This window comes from Diceros bicornis, chromosome 32 (assembly GCF_020826845.1).
Source record: "Diceros bicornis minor isolate mBicDic1 chromosome 32, mDicBic1.mat.cur, whole genome shotgun sequence".
NCBI lineage: Eukaryota > Metazoa > Chordata > Mammalia > Perissodactyla > Rhinocerotidae > Diceros > Diceros bicornis.
In genome coordinates, this window is record NC_080771.1 from 30,618,954 (window position 1) to 30,637,454 (window position 18,501).

Below are 18,501 nucleotides of genomic sequence, written 5' to 3' on the forward strand. Positions count from 1 at the left end.
GGGGCGGGGCGGGGCCTCCCCGAGATGGGCGTGGCCTAGCCTCTGGGCGTCGTTTCCGGGCGAATGAAGCGGTGGGTCGGTATCTCCCGGCTCCTCGACCCCCCCGGGGAGGGCGCGGGGGGCGCCGGGGACGGTGAGCAGCGCTGTGGGCCGGGTTGGCTCTGCCTGGCTAGTGCATTCCCGTGCCACTGGGCCCTGGGGTCCTCGGGAAGGCGAGGTGCTCCCAGTCTTGTTAAAGGGTATGGTCCCGCCCTTCTGCGGAGCATGAAGGTCACCCAGAGCGGGATTCATAGCCAGGTGCAAACAGAATCATTCCAGCCGAGGATGGTTGTTGGCCATTGGCCAAAGGTGCGCTGACGCAAATGCAGTTTCTCTTTGACTTTTCGAAATGTTGAAAACAATCTAGGAACCCACTTTATTCCTTTACAGATCCTGAAAGGCCTAGGGTCCCCAAACAGAGGTCAGACAGAATCACCAAGCTCATGGAGCGGCAAGGACTTGTCTAAGGGTCGGGGGTGGCCTCTTGGTAGAGACTGGACTGGAGCCAGTGAGCTCATGCAGGAGCAATCAAAAGGCAGGGAGTTGAGACCCAGCATGGTCGGTTCCTTGCTTAAGCAGCCGGCCTGCCCAAGGCCTTCTGAGAAATGTGCAAGACATGTCCCTGTCCAAGGAGACAGAAAATCATTCAGTTCCTGGAGGGACCTCACCTTCTACACAAATTTTATGGAGTGGGTGTGAATCAGCAAAGAAACACTGGAGTGAAAAACACCTCAAGCTCTACACCTTCCATATTACAGGGTGGGCACCTTGAAGAGTGTGTGTTTGTATGTGTGTTCGGGAGGCCCATTTGTTGTTGCACTGAGCTTCTGCCTCACTTAAAAAATTGAGATTTCAGCACATCTGTGCAGTGGCCTGCAAGGGCTGTCACGCTCCATTTTCCTCTGAGTAAGTAATGGTCGTTTATTGAGCCCTTGCTATGTGCCTGGGACTAGGTAAACATTATCTTTCTAATCCTCTCCAAACCCCTTTCTGGTAGGTATCACACTCATTTCATAGAAGAGGAGCTGGAGGCTCAGAAAGGTTGACTAACTTGCCCAGGAGGGGAACGGGAAGGCATTTTATAGCTTAAGCAGCTACTAGGTGGTAGTAGCAGGACTTGACCTCCATTCTGATGTGCAATCAGCTGCTCTTAAGCACTGTCCTACTTTCCTCCGTTTGGGATGCTGACTGGCTCATGGTGGTCTGCTCTAAACTTGAGATCTTGGCTGGCATCTATAATGTCAGCATTCTGTTTTTATTGTTTTGTTACAAGCCAGTGCTGCATAATGCAAGCTATGCCCTGAAATATTTATTCCCAGCTCCACTAACTCATTGGGTGGGAAGAACAAGATGACATGTCAATGTGTGGGCTACATCACAGGCCCTTCCACCACAACAATAGGAAGTGTGTCTTTTTTTGTTTTTCTTGTCTAACAAACATTGAGGATAATAATAAAATTATTTTTTTCAATTGGTGATCTTTGTGACATCCATGGCTTGAGATTTGAAAAGTCATCTCATTGCACATTTGGTACAGGCATCTGAAAATTGAAAGTGGTCATTTCTTTCAGGTGTCTCAGAAGGGCCCTCCCATGTCTTTGAGCAGATGTATTTTTTTTTTCTCTCATAACAGTACTGTCGAAGGAGTTGCCAGTTTGATGTTTACAGACAACAGAGAAATGGAGAGTAGATGGGCAAGATGAGAAAGAGAAAGGAAGAACTTACAACTTCTCCAGATCTTAGAACTTGTCCTACTTAAAACAAACTGACTGTATCTATCTGGTTTAGGTTTCTGTACCAGTTTATCAGAAGATGTGTATACCTTGCTATGGGTTATTTGATGAGCATCTCTGCATATATAGCTCATGGTCATACCTGACGTGATAAAGAATGGATGATGGGCTTTTGAGTGAATAGAAGATGATGCAATCCCCTAGGTTTTATGTATATTGCATGTTATGTAGCTCTCTGTTTATAAAGGATCCTGGGTTTTGATTGTCAGGATAGTGGGGTAGGATCCTGATTTCACCATCATAAAAAAATTTAAGGTCTCAATCAGATGAATGGCTGGCAGTAGTTCAGCTCCAGGGTTGATTAACTCAGCTGTGTAAAGACCTTATCAAGCACGCGTGTTCCTCTTGTCTTTCTACTCTGCCATCTTCAGATTGTTGCCTGTGGTCTCGAGGTAACTGCCAAAATTCCAGGACCAGACAATGTCCAGCAGCATAAGAGCCTGTCTCTATGTGTCTCTTTTTATTAGTAAGCAGACCTTTCCCAGAAGTGTCCTAGAGACCTCTTCTCATTTTTTGTTGGCCAGACTGGGTCATATGGCCACCCTAAAGCACTCACTGTCAAGGGAAATGGATTACCACTACTAAGACAAGGATTTACCTTGAAGTGGCTACAGGGTCAGCTTCCCATGAGTCATGTGGGGGAGGGGTAGGTGGCTATCTGAACCAGTCGGGATTCTGATAGCAAGGAGGAGAGAGTGTGTGATGGATTTGGGGCAGGCACCTAGAATATCTGCTACCGTGGTGTGTGAAGTAGTGTGAGGAGGAGGGATAAGACAGGGTGACCTGCAGAGGAAATGTGAGGGGTTTGCCCTTGTGGGAGATCAAGATTTGGCCACCCTGAAATATATCTCTTTACCTTGATTGTTTTCTCTGAAGGACATTTGACCTCCGCCACTAACTGCCTAAAGAATTTGACATGGTGGCTCCTTCCTGGAACAGATCTTCTATCATGATGGCTGTAAAGATAATGTAGGATAGAGGTTACAATAGGAAAGGCACCAAGCCTCTTTTATCAAAAAACTTTGTCTCTCCCTGACCACATTATCTATAGATGACCCTGAAAAGAATTGTCCTCCTGCCCTCTGAAGTCCCAGGCCACTACCCACCCCCAACACATTCCTCGCCTTTAGCTGCAATACTTAAGCAAGCAGCTTAGACAGAGGGACGAGTTGCTCATTTCTGAGTTTCTCCCATGTATACATGTTGTTAAACTTGGTATTATTTTCTCCTGCTAACCTGTCTTGTTGATTATTTGGCCAGCCAGAAGAACCTTAAGGGAAAGGGCAGAGGGAGATTCTCCCTCTTCCCCCGACACCCTGCATGGGGGACAGGAAATGTGCACTTATCCACACAGACACCTGGAAGCTTTTTGTTATCTAGATCTCTCTAAATTCTCAGAATTTAGAGCATGGTTATCAAATCTGACTGCACGTTGGAATCGCCTGGAGGGCTTAAAAAATACTGATGCCTGGGTCCCAGCCTGGAGATTCTGATGTATTGGGATGAAGTTTGGGGGTTCCAGCATGCAGCCAAGGTTGAAAACCCCTGGTGTAGATCAGCAATTCTCAGAACATCGTCTAAGGAACACTAGCCCTGACTGAGGTGCTGCGGTACAGGATGCCGTGGTCAAAGAGGTTTGGGGTTCATTACACACTTTCTCTCTCATGCTCTTCTCAGCCCAGGAGACTCACAGTGCACAGTTAGTATATTAAAAGCCCTGACAATTCCCATGCTGAAGACCTTGTGTAACCATTTATAATCCAGTGTTTCCTACATTCATTTGATCCAGAAACATTTTTGGGGGATGACACCTGTTATGGGTTGAATTGTGTCCCCTAAAGAGATACGTTGAAGTCCTGACCCCTAGTACCTCAGAATGTGACTGAATTTGGAAATAGCATTGTTGCAGATGTAATTAATTAGGATGAGGTCATAATGGAGTAGGGTGAGCCGTTAATCCAGTATGACTAATGTCCTTACAAGAAGAGGAAAAGGGACACAGAGACAGACATACTGGGGAGAAGGCCATGTGATGACAGAGGCAGAGACTAGAGTGATGCATCGTCTACAAGCCAAGGAAAGCCAAGGATGCTAGCAAATGCTAGAAACTAGAAGAGAGGATTCCTCTGGAAAGCGTTCCAAGGGAGCATGGCCCTGTTGACACCTTAATTTTAGACTTCTGTCCTCCAGAACTATGAGACAATAAATGTCTAAATGTCTGTTGTTTTAAGCTATACAGTTTATGGTACTTTGTTCCAGCAGCCCTAGCAAACTAATATGACGCCCATTAGCATCTCTTGGACACAGTTTGAGAAACCCTGAACTAGAATCATTCAAAGGCAACCCCTGACCGACCAAGAAGATGAAATAATTAGTCTGTAGAGGAGATTTTTTTTCCCCCGAATTCCAGGGAGTATTTGTTTTATTTCTAGGAGGAAATACATTTGAACAAACAGTCTGTGACGGTAGTGGCAATTGTATGTATGTGTCCATGTATGTATTTTTCTTATGTTTTTTACTTGCCAGGCTTGGTAACTCTTCTATGGACACAGGAAAACACAGACCTGGAGAGGTTATAGCATCACTGATAAGTTTAGGCAGGGGTTCTGGCCTTCCCCTCCTCTACAGATGACCGTTGTGGATGAACAGCTTAAACCTGGGGCACAGCTGGTGCAGGTTGAGGCGGCCGGGCCTCTGACAGCAACGCTGGCTGCTCACTGCTACTTCCAAGCTCCCGTCTTTTACATTTAATGCCCAGGAAACTGAGTATTTTCATCAGCAGCAAATCAACGATCTCTCCTTCCTCCGACAGCTGCAGAGGGAGAAAGAACCAGGCGACATATATAGAACCATCCTCTTTGGGGCTTTTCTTTCTAAGGGGAAACAATGGTTCTATGGTCCAGTTTGGTCCTGCCAAAGTCACTTCACTGTTTAGAGTTGCTTTTGTTTCAGGATTCACCGCCTTCTGAGAATCCCAAGGGTGTGTGCTCCCGCCTTTATCCCCAGAGGGTTCCTTCTTCCCCTCTGATGAGAATGCCAGAATGCCCTCCACCACCCCCAACAGGGGCTGTTAGGAATTTATGTACAAAGACTCCCATGCATTGCTGCTGGGAACGTGAAATGGTGCAGCCGCTTTGGAAAACAGTTTGATGGTTTCTCAAAATTTAAACCAAAGTTACCATATGACTTGTTGAAATAAATTTCTAGGCCCAAGATGGAGCCACTCCAGCTCAGGGTGCCATGTCGGCAAACTGAAACTTAGATAACTTTTGTGTCCCTGTAAATGAGAAATGCAGTATATCCGGTCAGTCCCCAAACACCAAGCCAACTCTGGGCTCTATACTTTTTTCCTTCTCACCCCAAAGTTGACTCTGTGACCCCAGCCAATCAGATATTTTCTGTTTTTCTCTTCCTTGTTCTTTATTCTATTATAAAAGCTTCCTGCCTTCTACCCCATTTTTCAGCTTTCTGAATGGAGACTGTCCACTTTATGAAGTGCTAAAGTTTATTTATATTACCTAAATTGTTTTCTTTAATCACTTTTGTGTGTGTGTGTGTGTGTGTGTGTGTGTGTGTGTGTGTGTGCTGAGGAGGATTTGCCCTGAGCTGACATCTGTGTCAGTCTTCCTCTATTTTGTATGTGGGTCGCTGATTTCATAAATACCAATGCTTGGATCAGTCACCCAGGGGCTCTGTTTTTATGGGTCTCGGGTCCAGCAGCTGTCGTTTCTAAAAGCCGACTGGTGACTTTAGTGTGCAGTCAGGGCTGAGGATCACGGGTGTGACGGACACAGTCCCACGCTGGGAGCAGGAGACCCGACTCTAGTCTGCCCTTCGTTTGCTTGTGATCTTGGGGAAGTAATTTCCTCCTCCTGGGCCTCAGTTTCCCCTCCCATGAAATAAGGGCTTGAGCTACAATGGTTTCTCAAGCCTCCCTAATGTCTAAAGCTGCTCAGCCAGCCTCTTCCTAGTTCAAGGTCAATGACTGTTGAAGAACAGGCCAAAGGGACTCACCTGATAGTGTTCTTGCTCCTCATTGAAGGCCACCAGGATGACAGAGATAAATAGGTTCAGCACCACAAATGTCATGAAAATGATGCAGGACCCAATTAGGAAGGAGCCGAGCACTGGGCTGTAGTCCAGGACCTGTAAGGAAGAAAGCCAGAGTCGTCCCCGGGGGCCCCATGTCCTAGTGGCCCCCTCCCTAGCTAGGCACCCTCAGAGGGAAACTGGTCCCGAGAGCTCGGCAGAGCCTGGAGCCAGGAAGGTCCCCTTCTGCCAGGGGGCTGAGAGTGTGGGCAGTGCTCTCAAGAGCTGCAGGGAGAGGGAAAGGGCAGCACCCCTACTCCCCACTGCTGCCATTTGCAAATATGGACACTATTTCTGGCTAGGGCAGGTGCAGTCCCTCCTGGAGGGCCCCCAGCACAGACCTCCCTGAGTAAGCAGTGCCTGATGTTCTTCTGTAAGCAGGGGTCCCCAGGGCAAGCTGTGGGCCCTAGCATGGGGCCATCTGCCTGGAGAAAGGGGGACCTTTTTATTTGTCTGGAGTTGCCCTGTGCTTGCCAGGCCTTGGACCCAAGGGGTGACATCCACTGGGGACGCATTTGAGGGGGGTGCTTTTTCTAATTTTCATAAAGGCTTAGTGTAAATGGCCATGTCCATGTCTTCCCACCCCACCCCATCACCTCCTCGTAGTTGAAGATTCCTAACTGAAGGCTGATCATCGTTTCTGCTGCATCAAAGAGGGTTTTGTAGGAACGGAGCTTCCAACCAAATATTAAGTTCAACTGTTAACGGAAAGAGTCCTCATGAACAGGGAAGGAAACCGTGCAACCCCCCAAAGCTTGTTGTTTGACAGTAGAGTTGGTGGTCCAGGTCAGCCACATCCTTGGCCTGGCAAGGCTGCCTGTACCCACAGGGTCATGCAGAGGGTGCGTGCACACACCCAATTCTGTAAGTGATGCCTGTGCACTTCTGGGGCTCAGGCACCACCCACTAGGCCCCTGCTGCGTTCACCCAGATGGCTGCTCTAAGACTCAGTAATGAAACTGGCTCTCTGGGGAACTTGGGTTGGATGGACGACAGAGATCTTCTGCCCAAGCAGGGCCTTCCCCCCACCGTATTTCTCCCATCACCATAGCACCCCCCACAAAGATTTCGCCGGGGCTGTTGTGTCAGAGGGAGGCCCAGCACTCCCTTCGCTCTGAGTTGGTGACTTCTGGTCCCAGAGGACACTACAATGTCCCTGCGATCTATGCACTATAGACAGAGGACTGAATAAATCCACATGAATTAAAGGGTCAGGCAGGGTACTTTTGACAAAACCAGACTCCAACTTCTCAGCATATACTGTCCATCACTCCATCTGTGTACCTCACCCCATTTCTGAGGGTGAGAGAGGAAGATGGAGTGGGGTCTGGGATGGAGTGGAGGGGTCAGGGTTGAGGTGATAGAGACAGGGAAAGAAGGATCAGGAATGGGGAGAGAGTTGGTGGGGAGTGGATAAGATGGACTACCAGGTGGTGTGGAGATCAGGGGGATGGTGGAAGGCGAGAGACTAGATGGGGCCAGGGTGAGAACTGGGAAAGGGGTTGGGGTGGGAGTGGGTCAGGATGGGGTGAAGGGTCACAGAGGAGTGGGAGCCAGGGTTACAGTGGGAATCATGGACTTGTAGAGGATGGGGGGCATATTTAGATGGAGATCAGGATGTGGCAGAGGGTCTTTGTTTCTCACATTACTTGCTAATAAAAAAGAGTTGTTAGTTCAAAATTTTTTTTTGTCACAAAAGAGATGTGATTGTCAAAATGCTCTCAGTCTTAAAGGGCGGAATGAAATGGTTTTGGCCCTACTAAGTTCATGGCCTCCTGTGTAGGGCATCAAGCATTGACATGGCCTGCAGACGTGTCCATCCTCACTTCCCCATCTCTGCCCCAAGGACAGGGACTGCCCAATTCTTCTCCGCACCCCCCAGCACAGAGGGAGTGCTCTGTGCATGTCTGAGCAATTGAGAGGTCAGGAGAACCAGCATATCCAGGCAGGGCTGGATGAAGAAAGGAATCCTTTGTTGGCGATAGTTGCCCTTTCAGTCTTAGAAAGTATACCTCCTCACTCTTGCCCAACTGAGGTCTCCAGCCTTTGCCATTTGGGGTGACGGGTTCATGAGCTCCCAGCTAAAAGGCCCAGACTCAGAAGATCCAACATCTCCCTCAGGTTCCCAGGGTCTTCCTAACCCTAACTCCCAACCCCCCACCACCGAGAAGCCTTTGCTTCCAAGGAAACCTGCCCTGAAGGTTTTCCCAAAGGAGACACTCACCGCAATGGAGTAAGCCAGGAGCATGATAAAGATGACGATGATAAAGCACGAAATGTCCCCCCAGGCACGACGCAGGGCTGATGTGATCATGTTCATTTTGGGTTCAACCTGAGCAGATGCCAAAGCTTCACTCTGTGGACAGGAGTACCAGGAAGGCAATGATGTAGCCAAGGGCAGCATCAGCCGCTGCTGTTTCACTGAAACTGATGCCCCTGCGGGACCAAAAGGGGAGACTGAATCTTAGAGACAGAGAGCACCCCAGCTAGAGCTCATCTGAGCTCAGTTCAGCCCAGGATGCAGGATTAGACTTATCATGATCCCAGAGGCCATCACTTCCCATGACAGGTCTGGGAGACAGAGCTGTCCCAATTTCCCCAGCTAGGTGATGATGGTGATGGACACGAGAGTGATGATGATGGTGATGGTGAGGATGATGGTTATGATAGGGATGATGATAATGATGACAGTAACGATGATGGTGATGGTGCAGATGATGGTTATGATAGTGACGATGGTGATGATGCTGATGATGGAGATGCCAGTGACAATGATGGTGATGGTGAAAACAGTAGTTATGATAAGGAGGATGATGGTGATGGTGGTCAAGGGGCCATTACCTAACAGTCTTGGTTAAAACTGCAGAGCTATGGAAGAATGGCAAAGGAGGAATTCTCCCAGGGTCAAAAGGATAGAGGGAGGGGGGCCAGCCCGGTGGCACAGCGGCTAAGTGTGTGCCCCATTGCGGCGGCCCAGGATTCTCAGGTTCGGATCCCGGGTGCGCGCCGACATACACCTTGTCAAGCCATGCTGTGGTGGCATCCCATATAAAGTAGAGGAAGATGGGCACAGATGTTAGCCAGTCTTCCTCAGCAAAAAGAGGAGGATTGGCATCGGATGTTAGCTCAGGGCTGATCTTCCTCAAAGAAAGAGAAAGGACAGAGGGAGGGAGTTCTATAAGCCTCCCGTCCCAGTTTGGGGGCCACTAGATGCCACATCCTCTTGCACACTTGTATGTCCACACTGCTCTTACACTTGAAGGAAGATGGTGAATGAAGGATGGAAGTGCTAAGCACAGTTGTTGTGCTAAGTGAGAACCTAACAAACCTCAATTTCATTGTCTCATTTGACCTTCAAGACTACTGGATGAGGTAAGCATTGCTACCTCCATAGTACAGATAAGGATAGAGAGTTGGCACAAGGTCACACAGCTAGTGACATAGTTAGTGATATAACTAGTGATGGAAGAATGAAAGTTGGAATCCAAGTGTGTCTGATTCCAGAGTCCAGGTTCTTCCGCCATCCCACCCTGCCCTTCATTCCCCTCTCATGCCTTTGTATTTAAATTCTGTCTTAATGTTGGTGTGTCATTAAAAACAGCATAGACCTATACTATTGACATGGATGAAGGACAGGTTACAGAACAAAGTTATATGACCTCAAGTTTGTAAAAGCACTTAGTATACGTATATAATGCCGAGTGAAAGCCATCCTTCTACCTAATCTCTTGCCTTCCAGAATCTTCCTCCCCTTTGAGCAGACTGGGGCTGCTGGTATGGATGGTTGCTTCCTTCTGCAGCTCCTTTTTCCTGCCTCTTTTAAAATACCTAACCCCCCTCATCCATTTAATTGCTTATATATGTGGAAATAATAAGTATGTAAGCCGTCCTTTATGATGGCAATTAGCTCTAATTAAAGCACGATTCTCAACCTCGGCTGCATGTTAGAATAACCAGGGGAAAAGTAAAACTACTGGTGCCGGTGCCCCATACCCAGACATCCTGTTCGTAGGTCTGGGATGTGGTCTGGGATGTGGCATCAGGGTTTGAGCATCTCCCTGGGTGACCTTGCTGAGGAGCCAGGCCCGAGAACCACTAGATTAAAGGAAGACTGTGAAGCAAATCACTTGATCTTAAAAAGTACTCTTAAAATTCAGGATCTGGCTATAAAATGGCTTATCTATTCCAACAAGAAAACAAAATATACAAGTTTCTGAAATAAACACAAAATTTTGGCTAATTGATTAATCAATTTCAACTGAGGATTTCAGGTAATACCAAACTTAACTATACTCAGGTTTCTATCAAAAGTGGCAGATTTTCTTTTATGTTTTCTGACAGTCAGTGTAAAAAGGGAACTCTTGGGGGCTGGCCCCATGGCCTAGTGGTTAAGTTCGGTGCACTCCGCTTCAGTGGCTCAGGATGGGTTCCTGGTTGCGGACCTACACCACTCATCAGACATGCTGTGGAGGCAACCCACATACAAGATAGAGGACGATTGGCACAGATGTTAGCTCAGGGCCAATCTTCCTCAAGCAAAAAGAGGAAGATTGGCAACAGATGTTAGCTCAGGGCAACTCTTCCTCAGCCAAAAATAAAAAAAAAAGAGAGAGAGAACTCTTGCTGTAAAATTGTTTTCTAACCCATCTAAGCAAGAAACCTGTCTGTGTGGATGTCAAGAATCAGACATGTTTTAGGGCCGACCCCGTGGCTTAGCAGTTAAGTGCGCTCTGCTGCTGGCGGCCTGGGTTCGGATCCCAGGCACACACCGACGCACCGCTTCTCCGGCCATGCTGAGGCCGTGTCCCACATACAGCAGCTAGAAGGATGTGCAACTATGACATAGAACTATCTACTGGGGCTTTGGGGAAAAATAAATAAATACATAAAAATTATAAAAAAAAAAGAATCAGACATGTTTTAGATCATTGTAAGGAATCACAAAGCATGGCTAGTGTGGGGGCAGCAATGGTTCAAAAATCACACTGGCTGTCAGTAATCTCAGTCATGTAGACCTAAAACAAACTCACCATTGGTCCTTCTTAGAACTCAGGCTTTTTCCTCTAAGCAGGAGTTACCGAGTTTTTCTGTAAAAGGCTGGATGGTACATATTTGAGGCTCTGTGGGCCAGACAGTTTCTGTCCCAATGATTCAGCTCTATAGTTGTAGCAGAAAAGCAGCCATAGACAAAATGGAAAGGAACAAGCGAGTGAGGCAGTGTTCCAATAAAACTTTATTTACAAAAACAGGTGGTGGGCTGGATTTGGCCCCCAGGTCATCTTTTGCAAACCCCTTCAAGAGCTAAAACATCTTTAAGTTTTTAAAATAACTGTTCTGCATAAGGTTTACAATCAGCTTAAATAAAAATAAAAGTACTTCTGATAATTTCTGAACTCAAAGAACTCAGTTGATACTGAGACATTTCTACGAAATAGAGCCTCTAGAGACGGTGGAGTTTTTGTCATATATTTGTCATGAGTGTGGCACGAAAAAGAGCTTGATGCGGGTTTGTTGAATGAATGAGACAGTCTAGAGTGGAGGTTAGGAGTGCAGAGTTCAAATTCTAGCTCCTGCCTTTCCTTGCTGTGTAACCTTAACCTCTCTGAGCCTCAATTTCCTCATCGGTAAAAAAGAGATGATGATAATATCATATCATCCCTTAGAAGTTTTGGGAAGATTAAAGTAGATGAGATAATGCTTTTAAAGTGGTATTTTTCTGACAGTGTATGGCATCCAGCAATAACTCAATAAATGTTGGCTATATCTAGAAAATCAGTGAGTGAGTCAAGAAACACAATGGTTAACAGTAAGGCCTGGGATCCTGGAGACACACAAGCTAGGTTTAAATTACTTCTCTGCCACTTTTTTTTTTTGTGAGGAAGATCAGCCCTGAGCTAACATCCATGCCAATCCTCCTCTTTTTGCTGAGGAAGACCGGCCCTGAGCTAATATCTATTGCCAATCCTCCTCCTTTTTTTTCCCTTTTTCTGCCCAAAGCCCTAGTGGATAGTTATACATCATAGATGCACATCCTTCTAGTTGCTGTATGTGGGACGCCGGCCTCAGCATGGCCAGACAAGTGGTTCGTTGGTGCGCGCCCGGGATCCGAACCAGGGCCGCCAGTAGCGGAGCACGCGCACGTAACCACTAAGCCACGGGCCGGCCCCCTCTGCCACTTTTTAGCTATGTGGTCTTAGGGAAGTCACAGTACCTCTCTGAGCCTCAATTTCTTTATTTGTAAAATGGGGTAATGATAACGTTTACCTCTGTCAGTTCTCACGTTAGGATCCGATGGGTTAGTGCATCCTGCCTAACACAGAGTGGACACTTGGTCAACGGTAGCAGACGTGGGTTGACTGGGGGCTAATACTTGCGAAGACCCGAAAGGCTGGGAGTGACCCTAACAGGGTGTCACATGGGCCTGTGTTTTGGTAAGATTTGCAGAAGATGTTCTCTTTTGTCTTAAAGAGTCCCCTCCAATTGTATGTGCTTCAGGCCCCAAACCTGCATCTAAGTGGTAGCTGTAGTTATTTTTTAAAGAGTGACCCTTGATCCTCTGAGGGTCAACAAGGTTTCAGAAGCCTCCCTGTGACCCCTGGGCCTCCGAGAGTGGGAGGAGGCAGGGCCAGTGTGGGCGCTGGGGCTGAGGCAGAGCCACTTACTCCTCCCCGTGTTTCCGGTAGCGCTGGATGTCCCGCTCCGCCAGGATGGCCCTCTTCACAAACACCGCCAGGGCGCTCCAGCTTGCCAGGATGATGGCCAGCTCCAGAAGGTTCCACTTGCTGCGGAAATAGCGCCACTTCTGCGTCCTCATGAGCTTGCCCTGAGAAATGACCAGAGGTTCTGCCAAAAGTTGTGGCCAGAACTGTGCCCTTCCTCCCCCCGCAAGGTGGCTCCCCGTACCACCCAGGATGACCCTCTGGGAGGGGGTTACTGGATCCTTGGAGGTTCCTCAGAGCCCTGGCCCCACATGCATAGAGTGCCGGGGGCCTCTGCCCCACCTTGTTCACAGACCCCATCTGCTCCCATCACAATCCAAGCTGCAAGGTTTGAGGGTGTGTGAGAGTAAATACAGAACCTAGTAAGAAAAACATTCACTTGTCTCTGATGCCAAAAATGGGGAAAAACACCCCCTCCCCATAAAGCATTTTACTTTAGAAAACTTGTAATTGTGAATTCTTTCTCTGCCCCTTGGAGATGTATTTTGTTGTTGTTAGTGCCTTCAAATCAATTCTGACTCCTCAAGATCCTGTGTACGGCAGAGCTGAACTCTACCCTTCTTCATGGCCAATTTTTTCGGAAGTTGGTGGCCAGGTCCTTCTTCCTGGTCTGTCTTGGTCTGGAAGACTCTGCTGAAACCTGTCCACCAGAGGCGGACCTACTGGTATTTGAAATACCGGCAGCATAGCTTTCAGCATCACAGCCGCCACAGTGTGACAACCAGTGGATGGGTGGTGTGGTCCCTGACCAGGAAAGGAACCTGGGCTGTGGTGGTAAGAGCATCAAATCTTGACTACTAGACCATCATTGAGATGTGAAAGCTAAATAAGCCCCTTGCCAGTTTTACAGCTCGAATGTTGTTCTCAGGGACTGGGAGCCATCTCTTTGAAATGTAATCATCAAGGAAGATAGCGACCCTGTCTTCCCAGTTTCGCTGAGAGGATAGGAGCCAAATAGCAGGCACCTGGCTCCAAGCTGTGAAACTATTTCCTGTTGTAAACATAGAAGTTTATTTTTCCTTTTGATAAAGGCATTTAGCAAGCTCAGGTGGCCACCCCAATCACCAGGTGAATTTAGGACGGACTAGTAGGACAAATGGTGCTGTAAGTCTTCTTAGGGATTAATTAGCATTTATCTTAAGAACGTGTATGTGATGGGTTATCTGTCTGGCGATATGCAAGGGTGAGATTTCTTTCTGTCTCTGCAATCTCTTTAGTGGATTGCCTGGGATGGGCGTCACAATCTGGTTTAGCACTTGTTCAATAATAAAAGTTGTTTTCTTAGGGGGAAGTGGGGAGTTATTGTTGAATAGGTACAATTTCAGTTTTGCAAGAGGAGAAAAGTTCTGGAGATGGATGGTGGTGATGGTTGCACAACAATGTGAATGTACTTAATGCCGCTGAACTGTACATTTAAAAATGGTTAAAATGGTAGATTTTATGTTATATACATTTACCACAATTAAAAATAAATAATTTTGTTAAAGTAGTTTTCTTTTTTTTTTCTTACCTTTGTGGAGAGTTTTCTGGATTGGCAGGAGACAGTTTTTAATTCCATTTCCCCAACAGGTGTCACAAGTCAAAAAAAATTATCCTGTGCATGTTCTCGGCCTCTCTCCCGTCCCTTCTTTTCCCTTCCACTCAAGAGAATCTTCTGCTATCTGTTCCCTTTCCCTCCTCCTACCCACTCTTACAGAGGAAGGACCGGTGTTTGGCTGGTAAGAGGCTAAGTTCGCCTCCATTTTAAAGGGATGGAATGAGAGGGAGATTTTTAAAACTGCTCAAGTAGCATTTTGAGAAAGATTTAAGGGTTTTGGAGAAAGGTTTCTGAAACAGCCGGAGGCAGAGTGTGAGGGCAATAAAGAAGAGAGAAATGAAGCTTGGAGGGGGTGGTAAATGGGCCTCCTTTGATGTTCTTAGAGAAATGCAAGGACTTAAGTTGCTAATTGATAACTGTTGGCTGTTGGGTTTGAATTGGTGACACTCAGAGGCCATGTGGGCTCCCGGTTTATGAGGCTGATGGTGTGGCGTAGGGGTTGAGTGCCAAGATCAGGCGTCAGACTCTCTGGATTCACTTCTGACCTTGGATAAATACTCCACATCTCTGGCTTTAGCTTGCTGCTCTGTGAAATGGAGCCAATAGGACCTTTCTCCTGGTATTTTTAAGGGAGAAAATCCACACAAGGTTCTTAGCACAATGCCTACCTTCTAGTAAGCACTCAAAGTATCATCCTTACTTTAAAGTGCTTGTTGGAGCAGGCGATGGGCCCCTTTAAGGTATCTGGTTTCCATTTTTGGTCGGGGGAGGGGCTGGGGCATATAAAGAGCTTCAGGTGCGTTCCCAGAATCCTCAAGGCATCATCAACATCTGCACCTTCATTGTGCAACATGGTGGTAAAGGTGGCAAAGGGGATTCTTCCTAATTCCCAAGGCCACATGTGAGAACAAAAGTGCTAAGAACCCCCACAATCTAAGTTCAGAGAACGGCCAGCTGTGAGGATGGCCACCCCTCCCCCTCCCCACCTCGGGCATTTTTGGATGGTCTCAGTTCAGCAGAAACAGGAGCCTTGCTCCTCTCCCTTCCCCACCCAGGAAGGACCACCTCCCGAGTTCTTAGTTCCTGAGAAGTGCCGAAGTTGGGTCTCGAGCCAGGTCAGCCCTCAGGACCAGCAGGAGGACCCCAAAAGGTTGCCATGGCAAACAAGTAAGATCCTTTCTCTCTCCCTTCTTCAGGCCCCACCCCAGGGAAGAGGGGAGGGGTGGGAGAGGGGACAGGACACACCGCCACCTCCATCCCTTACCCGTGGAGCCACAAGGCCACCCCTCACCTGCACAGTCATGTAGTAGAGGAGGAACAGGAGGTAGACGACCTCTGCCGCCACTACGAAGGGATGCCAGCCATCGGTGAAGGGGTACAGGCGTAGGCTCTGCAGGTCTGCATGCGCAAAGAAGGTTCCTGGGAAGCAGAGTGCATTCCTTTCACCCCTGGCCACTCACCCACTCAGAGCCCACGCTTCTGACCGGAAGTCATCACCGAGATGACTCAAGGTCAAGGCCTTCTGAGGGCTGACCAGGGGCAGAAGAGAAGATAAAGGTCCTTCAGACCCACAGACCTGAGGGACTGAACGGGGACACATGGTGGACACCAGAGATGATGGACAGATCAGAAGGGACAAAGGAAGCTGCAGTGGAAGACTCACCCCTACTCTGCATTTGGTGTCGGCCATTTGTGCGCTCAGTCCCCTGCAGCCAAAGCACACCCACCCACTTGACATCAGTTTACTCCAACCTGGCTCATGTAAACCATTTCGTCTAAAGGCACTTCATTGAAGATCAATTCATCTATTGACCAATATGCCAAAAATTCAACCTTCTTTTGAATCATCTTTCATCCATTTGTGTGTCTTTTCCTTTGTTTTTCTTTTGGTATTGTAATGATTTTTTAAACCAGTTTAACTGATAAGGCTACTGCCTACAAAGACAAAGCCAACCCCAAGAATGGCTGTGTGGAGAGCTGTAAACCTGAGTTCTTGCCGACGTCGATGGGCTGCTGATCAACCAGGCCTGAAATCTACCCCACACCTTTCATTTGTAGAAATACATAATTTAATCAGATGTGTTTTGGGACAAGTTGTTTAAGAGGTCCTTAAAAAGCCAAAAAGATGACAGAAAGAAATAGGAGAACAGAAGACATGCAAACAACCCCCAGAAAAGGATTTGAAAGGAATTTGGACAGTGGGGAATGATTACGGAAGTTGAAGGCCTTTTACTTTTCACTTTACACAGTTCTGAAATTTTTTAAAAATTACAAACATATTTTATAAAAATGTAATTTAATGTTTAAAAGTTTCATGTTTACAGAAGAGGTGGTTGAGTTTTAGGTAAATTGATTATTAGCTGAAGAGGCCTTAGGTCAGTGTTTTCAATAGATGGTGATTAGCGTTAAAAGAGAGTGGAGAGTAGGGGAACGGAGAGAAAGAACTAGACTGGGGCACAAAATATCAGAGCACGTCACATGTAGTTGAGAGAAATGTTATTTTTGAAGCTTTTATCTGTTGTGTATATTTGTGTATGTGTGTTGGATTATGATATAACATGTCCTTCACACTGTAGATTGAGGTACAAGTTGTAAGATATTGTTTTAGGTGAAGGTATCTGTTACCAGGTCACCCCCACCCTAGCCCCTCACTGCCAGCCCCCCACCCACTCAGCTCAGTAGAGTGGGAAATATGAGCTGCCTTCAGATCCCAGCTGGGTTCCCTTAGGATAACTTGGGAGACAAGGCCCGAGAATAGAAAGGGAGCTGGGAAAAAGGCTGGAGCAGCCCTGAAGCCTTGCCTTTGGGTCCCCAGGGAGAGCCAAGACCCACCCCCGAGTTTCCCAAACAACCATTTGCCCTGGTGCTCTGGCCCTGGGACGGCTGGGCCCAGCTGGGTCAGGAGCCCTAGCTCAGAGCGAGGAGTGTTTATCTTCCATAACATTGCAGCTATGTTCACAGGCAAGGCTGCCCACCCAGGGCGCTGGTCTCCAGGATCAGAGTGATGATGCAGAACAGGTTGATGTTGGCATTGTAGACAGTGAACTCCACAAACACAGCTCTGGTCAGGCTGTCCAGCCAGGTGTTGTCAAAGAGATACTGGAGAATTCTGTGGGAAGAGGGGTGTTTAGGGGCATCTCCATCCATAGTGGCTCCCTGCCCCCTCATCCCAGGGAGGAGGCAGGGCTTCCTGTCTAAACTTCTCCCTCTGCCTCTGCTCTACTCCCTGGGCCACAGGGCCTTGGGGCTGCTCCTGGGAGTGGTCACAGTCTTCCATCTTATGGTGCAACGTCTTGGCACCCATGGTCTCCTGGCCATAAGAGCAGAGGTTCTCAAGTTGTGATCCCCAGACTGGCAGCATCAGCATCATCTGGAAACTTGTTAGAAATGCAGATTCTCACGCCCCACCCTAGATCTCCCGAATCAGAAACTCTGGGGGTGGGGCCTGGGGATCTGTGCTTTGATGAGCCCTCCAGGGGATTATGATGCTTTTTAAAGTTCGAGGACCACAGTGTCAGAGGAGCCACATAAAACACCAGGGGCTTAGGCAGGCAGCAGCTGCAGCTGCCAAGGTCCCTCTTGGGCTGGCAGCTCACATGAGACCAGTTCCTGGTGATCTGCCCACTGGCGTGGTGGAAAAAGGGACCTGGGTTCAAACCCTGGCTGCCCCAGTGGCAAGCTAATAACTTCTCCAGGCCTCAGTTTCCCCATCTACAATGCTGTTAACACCAGCACCTCAGGATCATTGTGAAGAAAAAATGGAATGGTGTGTGTGTGTGTGTGTGTCGGGTAATGATAGCTGTTATTGTTTAGAGCAATAATGATGGGCATGTTTTAAAATATGCCCTGTTACCCTGGGTCTGCATCCTGCTTGATACATAGAAGCAGAGAGAGAGTATCAGTCGTTCCGTATGGCAGGAAAAGACCTCTTGTTCTGAAATAGACTGTTCCTGGCCTGTCCTGAATCCCAGGGGACCCCTGGCCAGTTGTTCTCCTTGGGGGTGTGTTACTCTGTGTTGTAGGCAGGGTGGGGCCCTGCTGTCAGAAATAACCTCCATGTTGTAATAGTACAATGGGGGAGACAGGTCCACACGGGCTCACTAACTTGCCTGGGGCTACACAGCTAACAGGAGCAGTGCCAGGTTTTCAAACCTAGAGCTCTCTGACTCTAGAGCATGCTAGGAGACGCAGTCTGCAGGGGCCCTGAGCGTCCCTGCACATTTTTGCTGGGTATTCTAAGAATGCAAGGCCTTGGTTGGGCTTAATCCAGGCCAATTCTCAGGGCTGTGTTTGCAGTTAGCAACGTTGAAGGAAGAGGTGACAT

The 18,501-nt window shown here is 47.8% G+C and overlaps 1 protein-coding gene across 1 annotated transcript in view; it reads right to left on the reverse strand.

Moving 5' to 3' along the window:
- Positions 1–4,199: 4,199 nt before the first annotated feature.
- Positions 4,200–18,501, reverse strand: part of LOC131396237 (polycystin-1-like protein 2) — a 100,219-nt gene continuing 85,917 nt past the window's right edge. The window contains 9 exon segments of the mRNA XM_058528349.1: positions 4,200–4,644; positions 5,847–5,978; positions 6,518–6,619; positions 8,146–8,243; positions 8,246–8,276; positions 8,279–8,357; positions 12,584–12,744; positions 15,469–15,596; positions 17,153–17,286. Of these exon segments, the coding sequence (XP_058384332.1) occupies positions 4,483–4,644; positions 5,847–5,978; positions 6,518–6,619; positions 8,146–8,243; positions 8,246–8,276; positions 8,279–8,357; positions 12,584–12,744; positions 15,469–15,596; positions 17,153–17,286 (1,027 nt within the window). The 3' untranslated portion in view covers positions 4,200–4,482.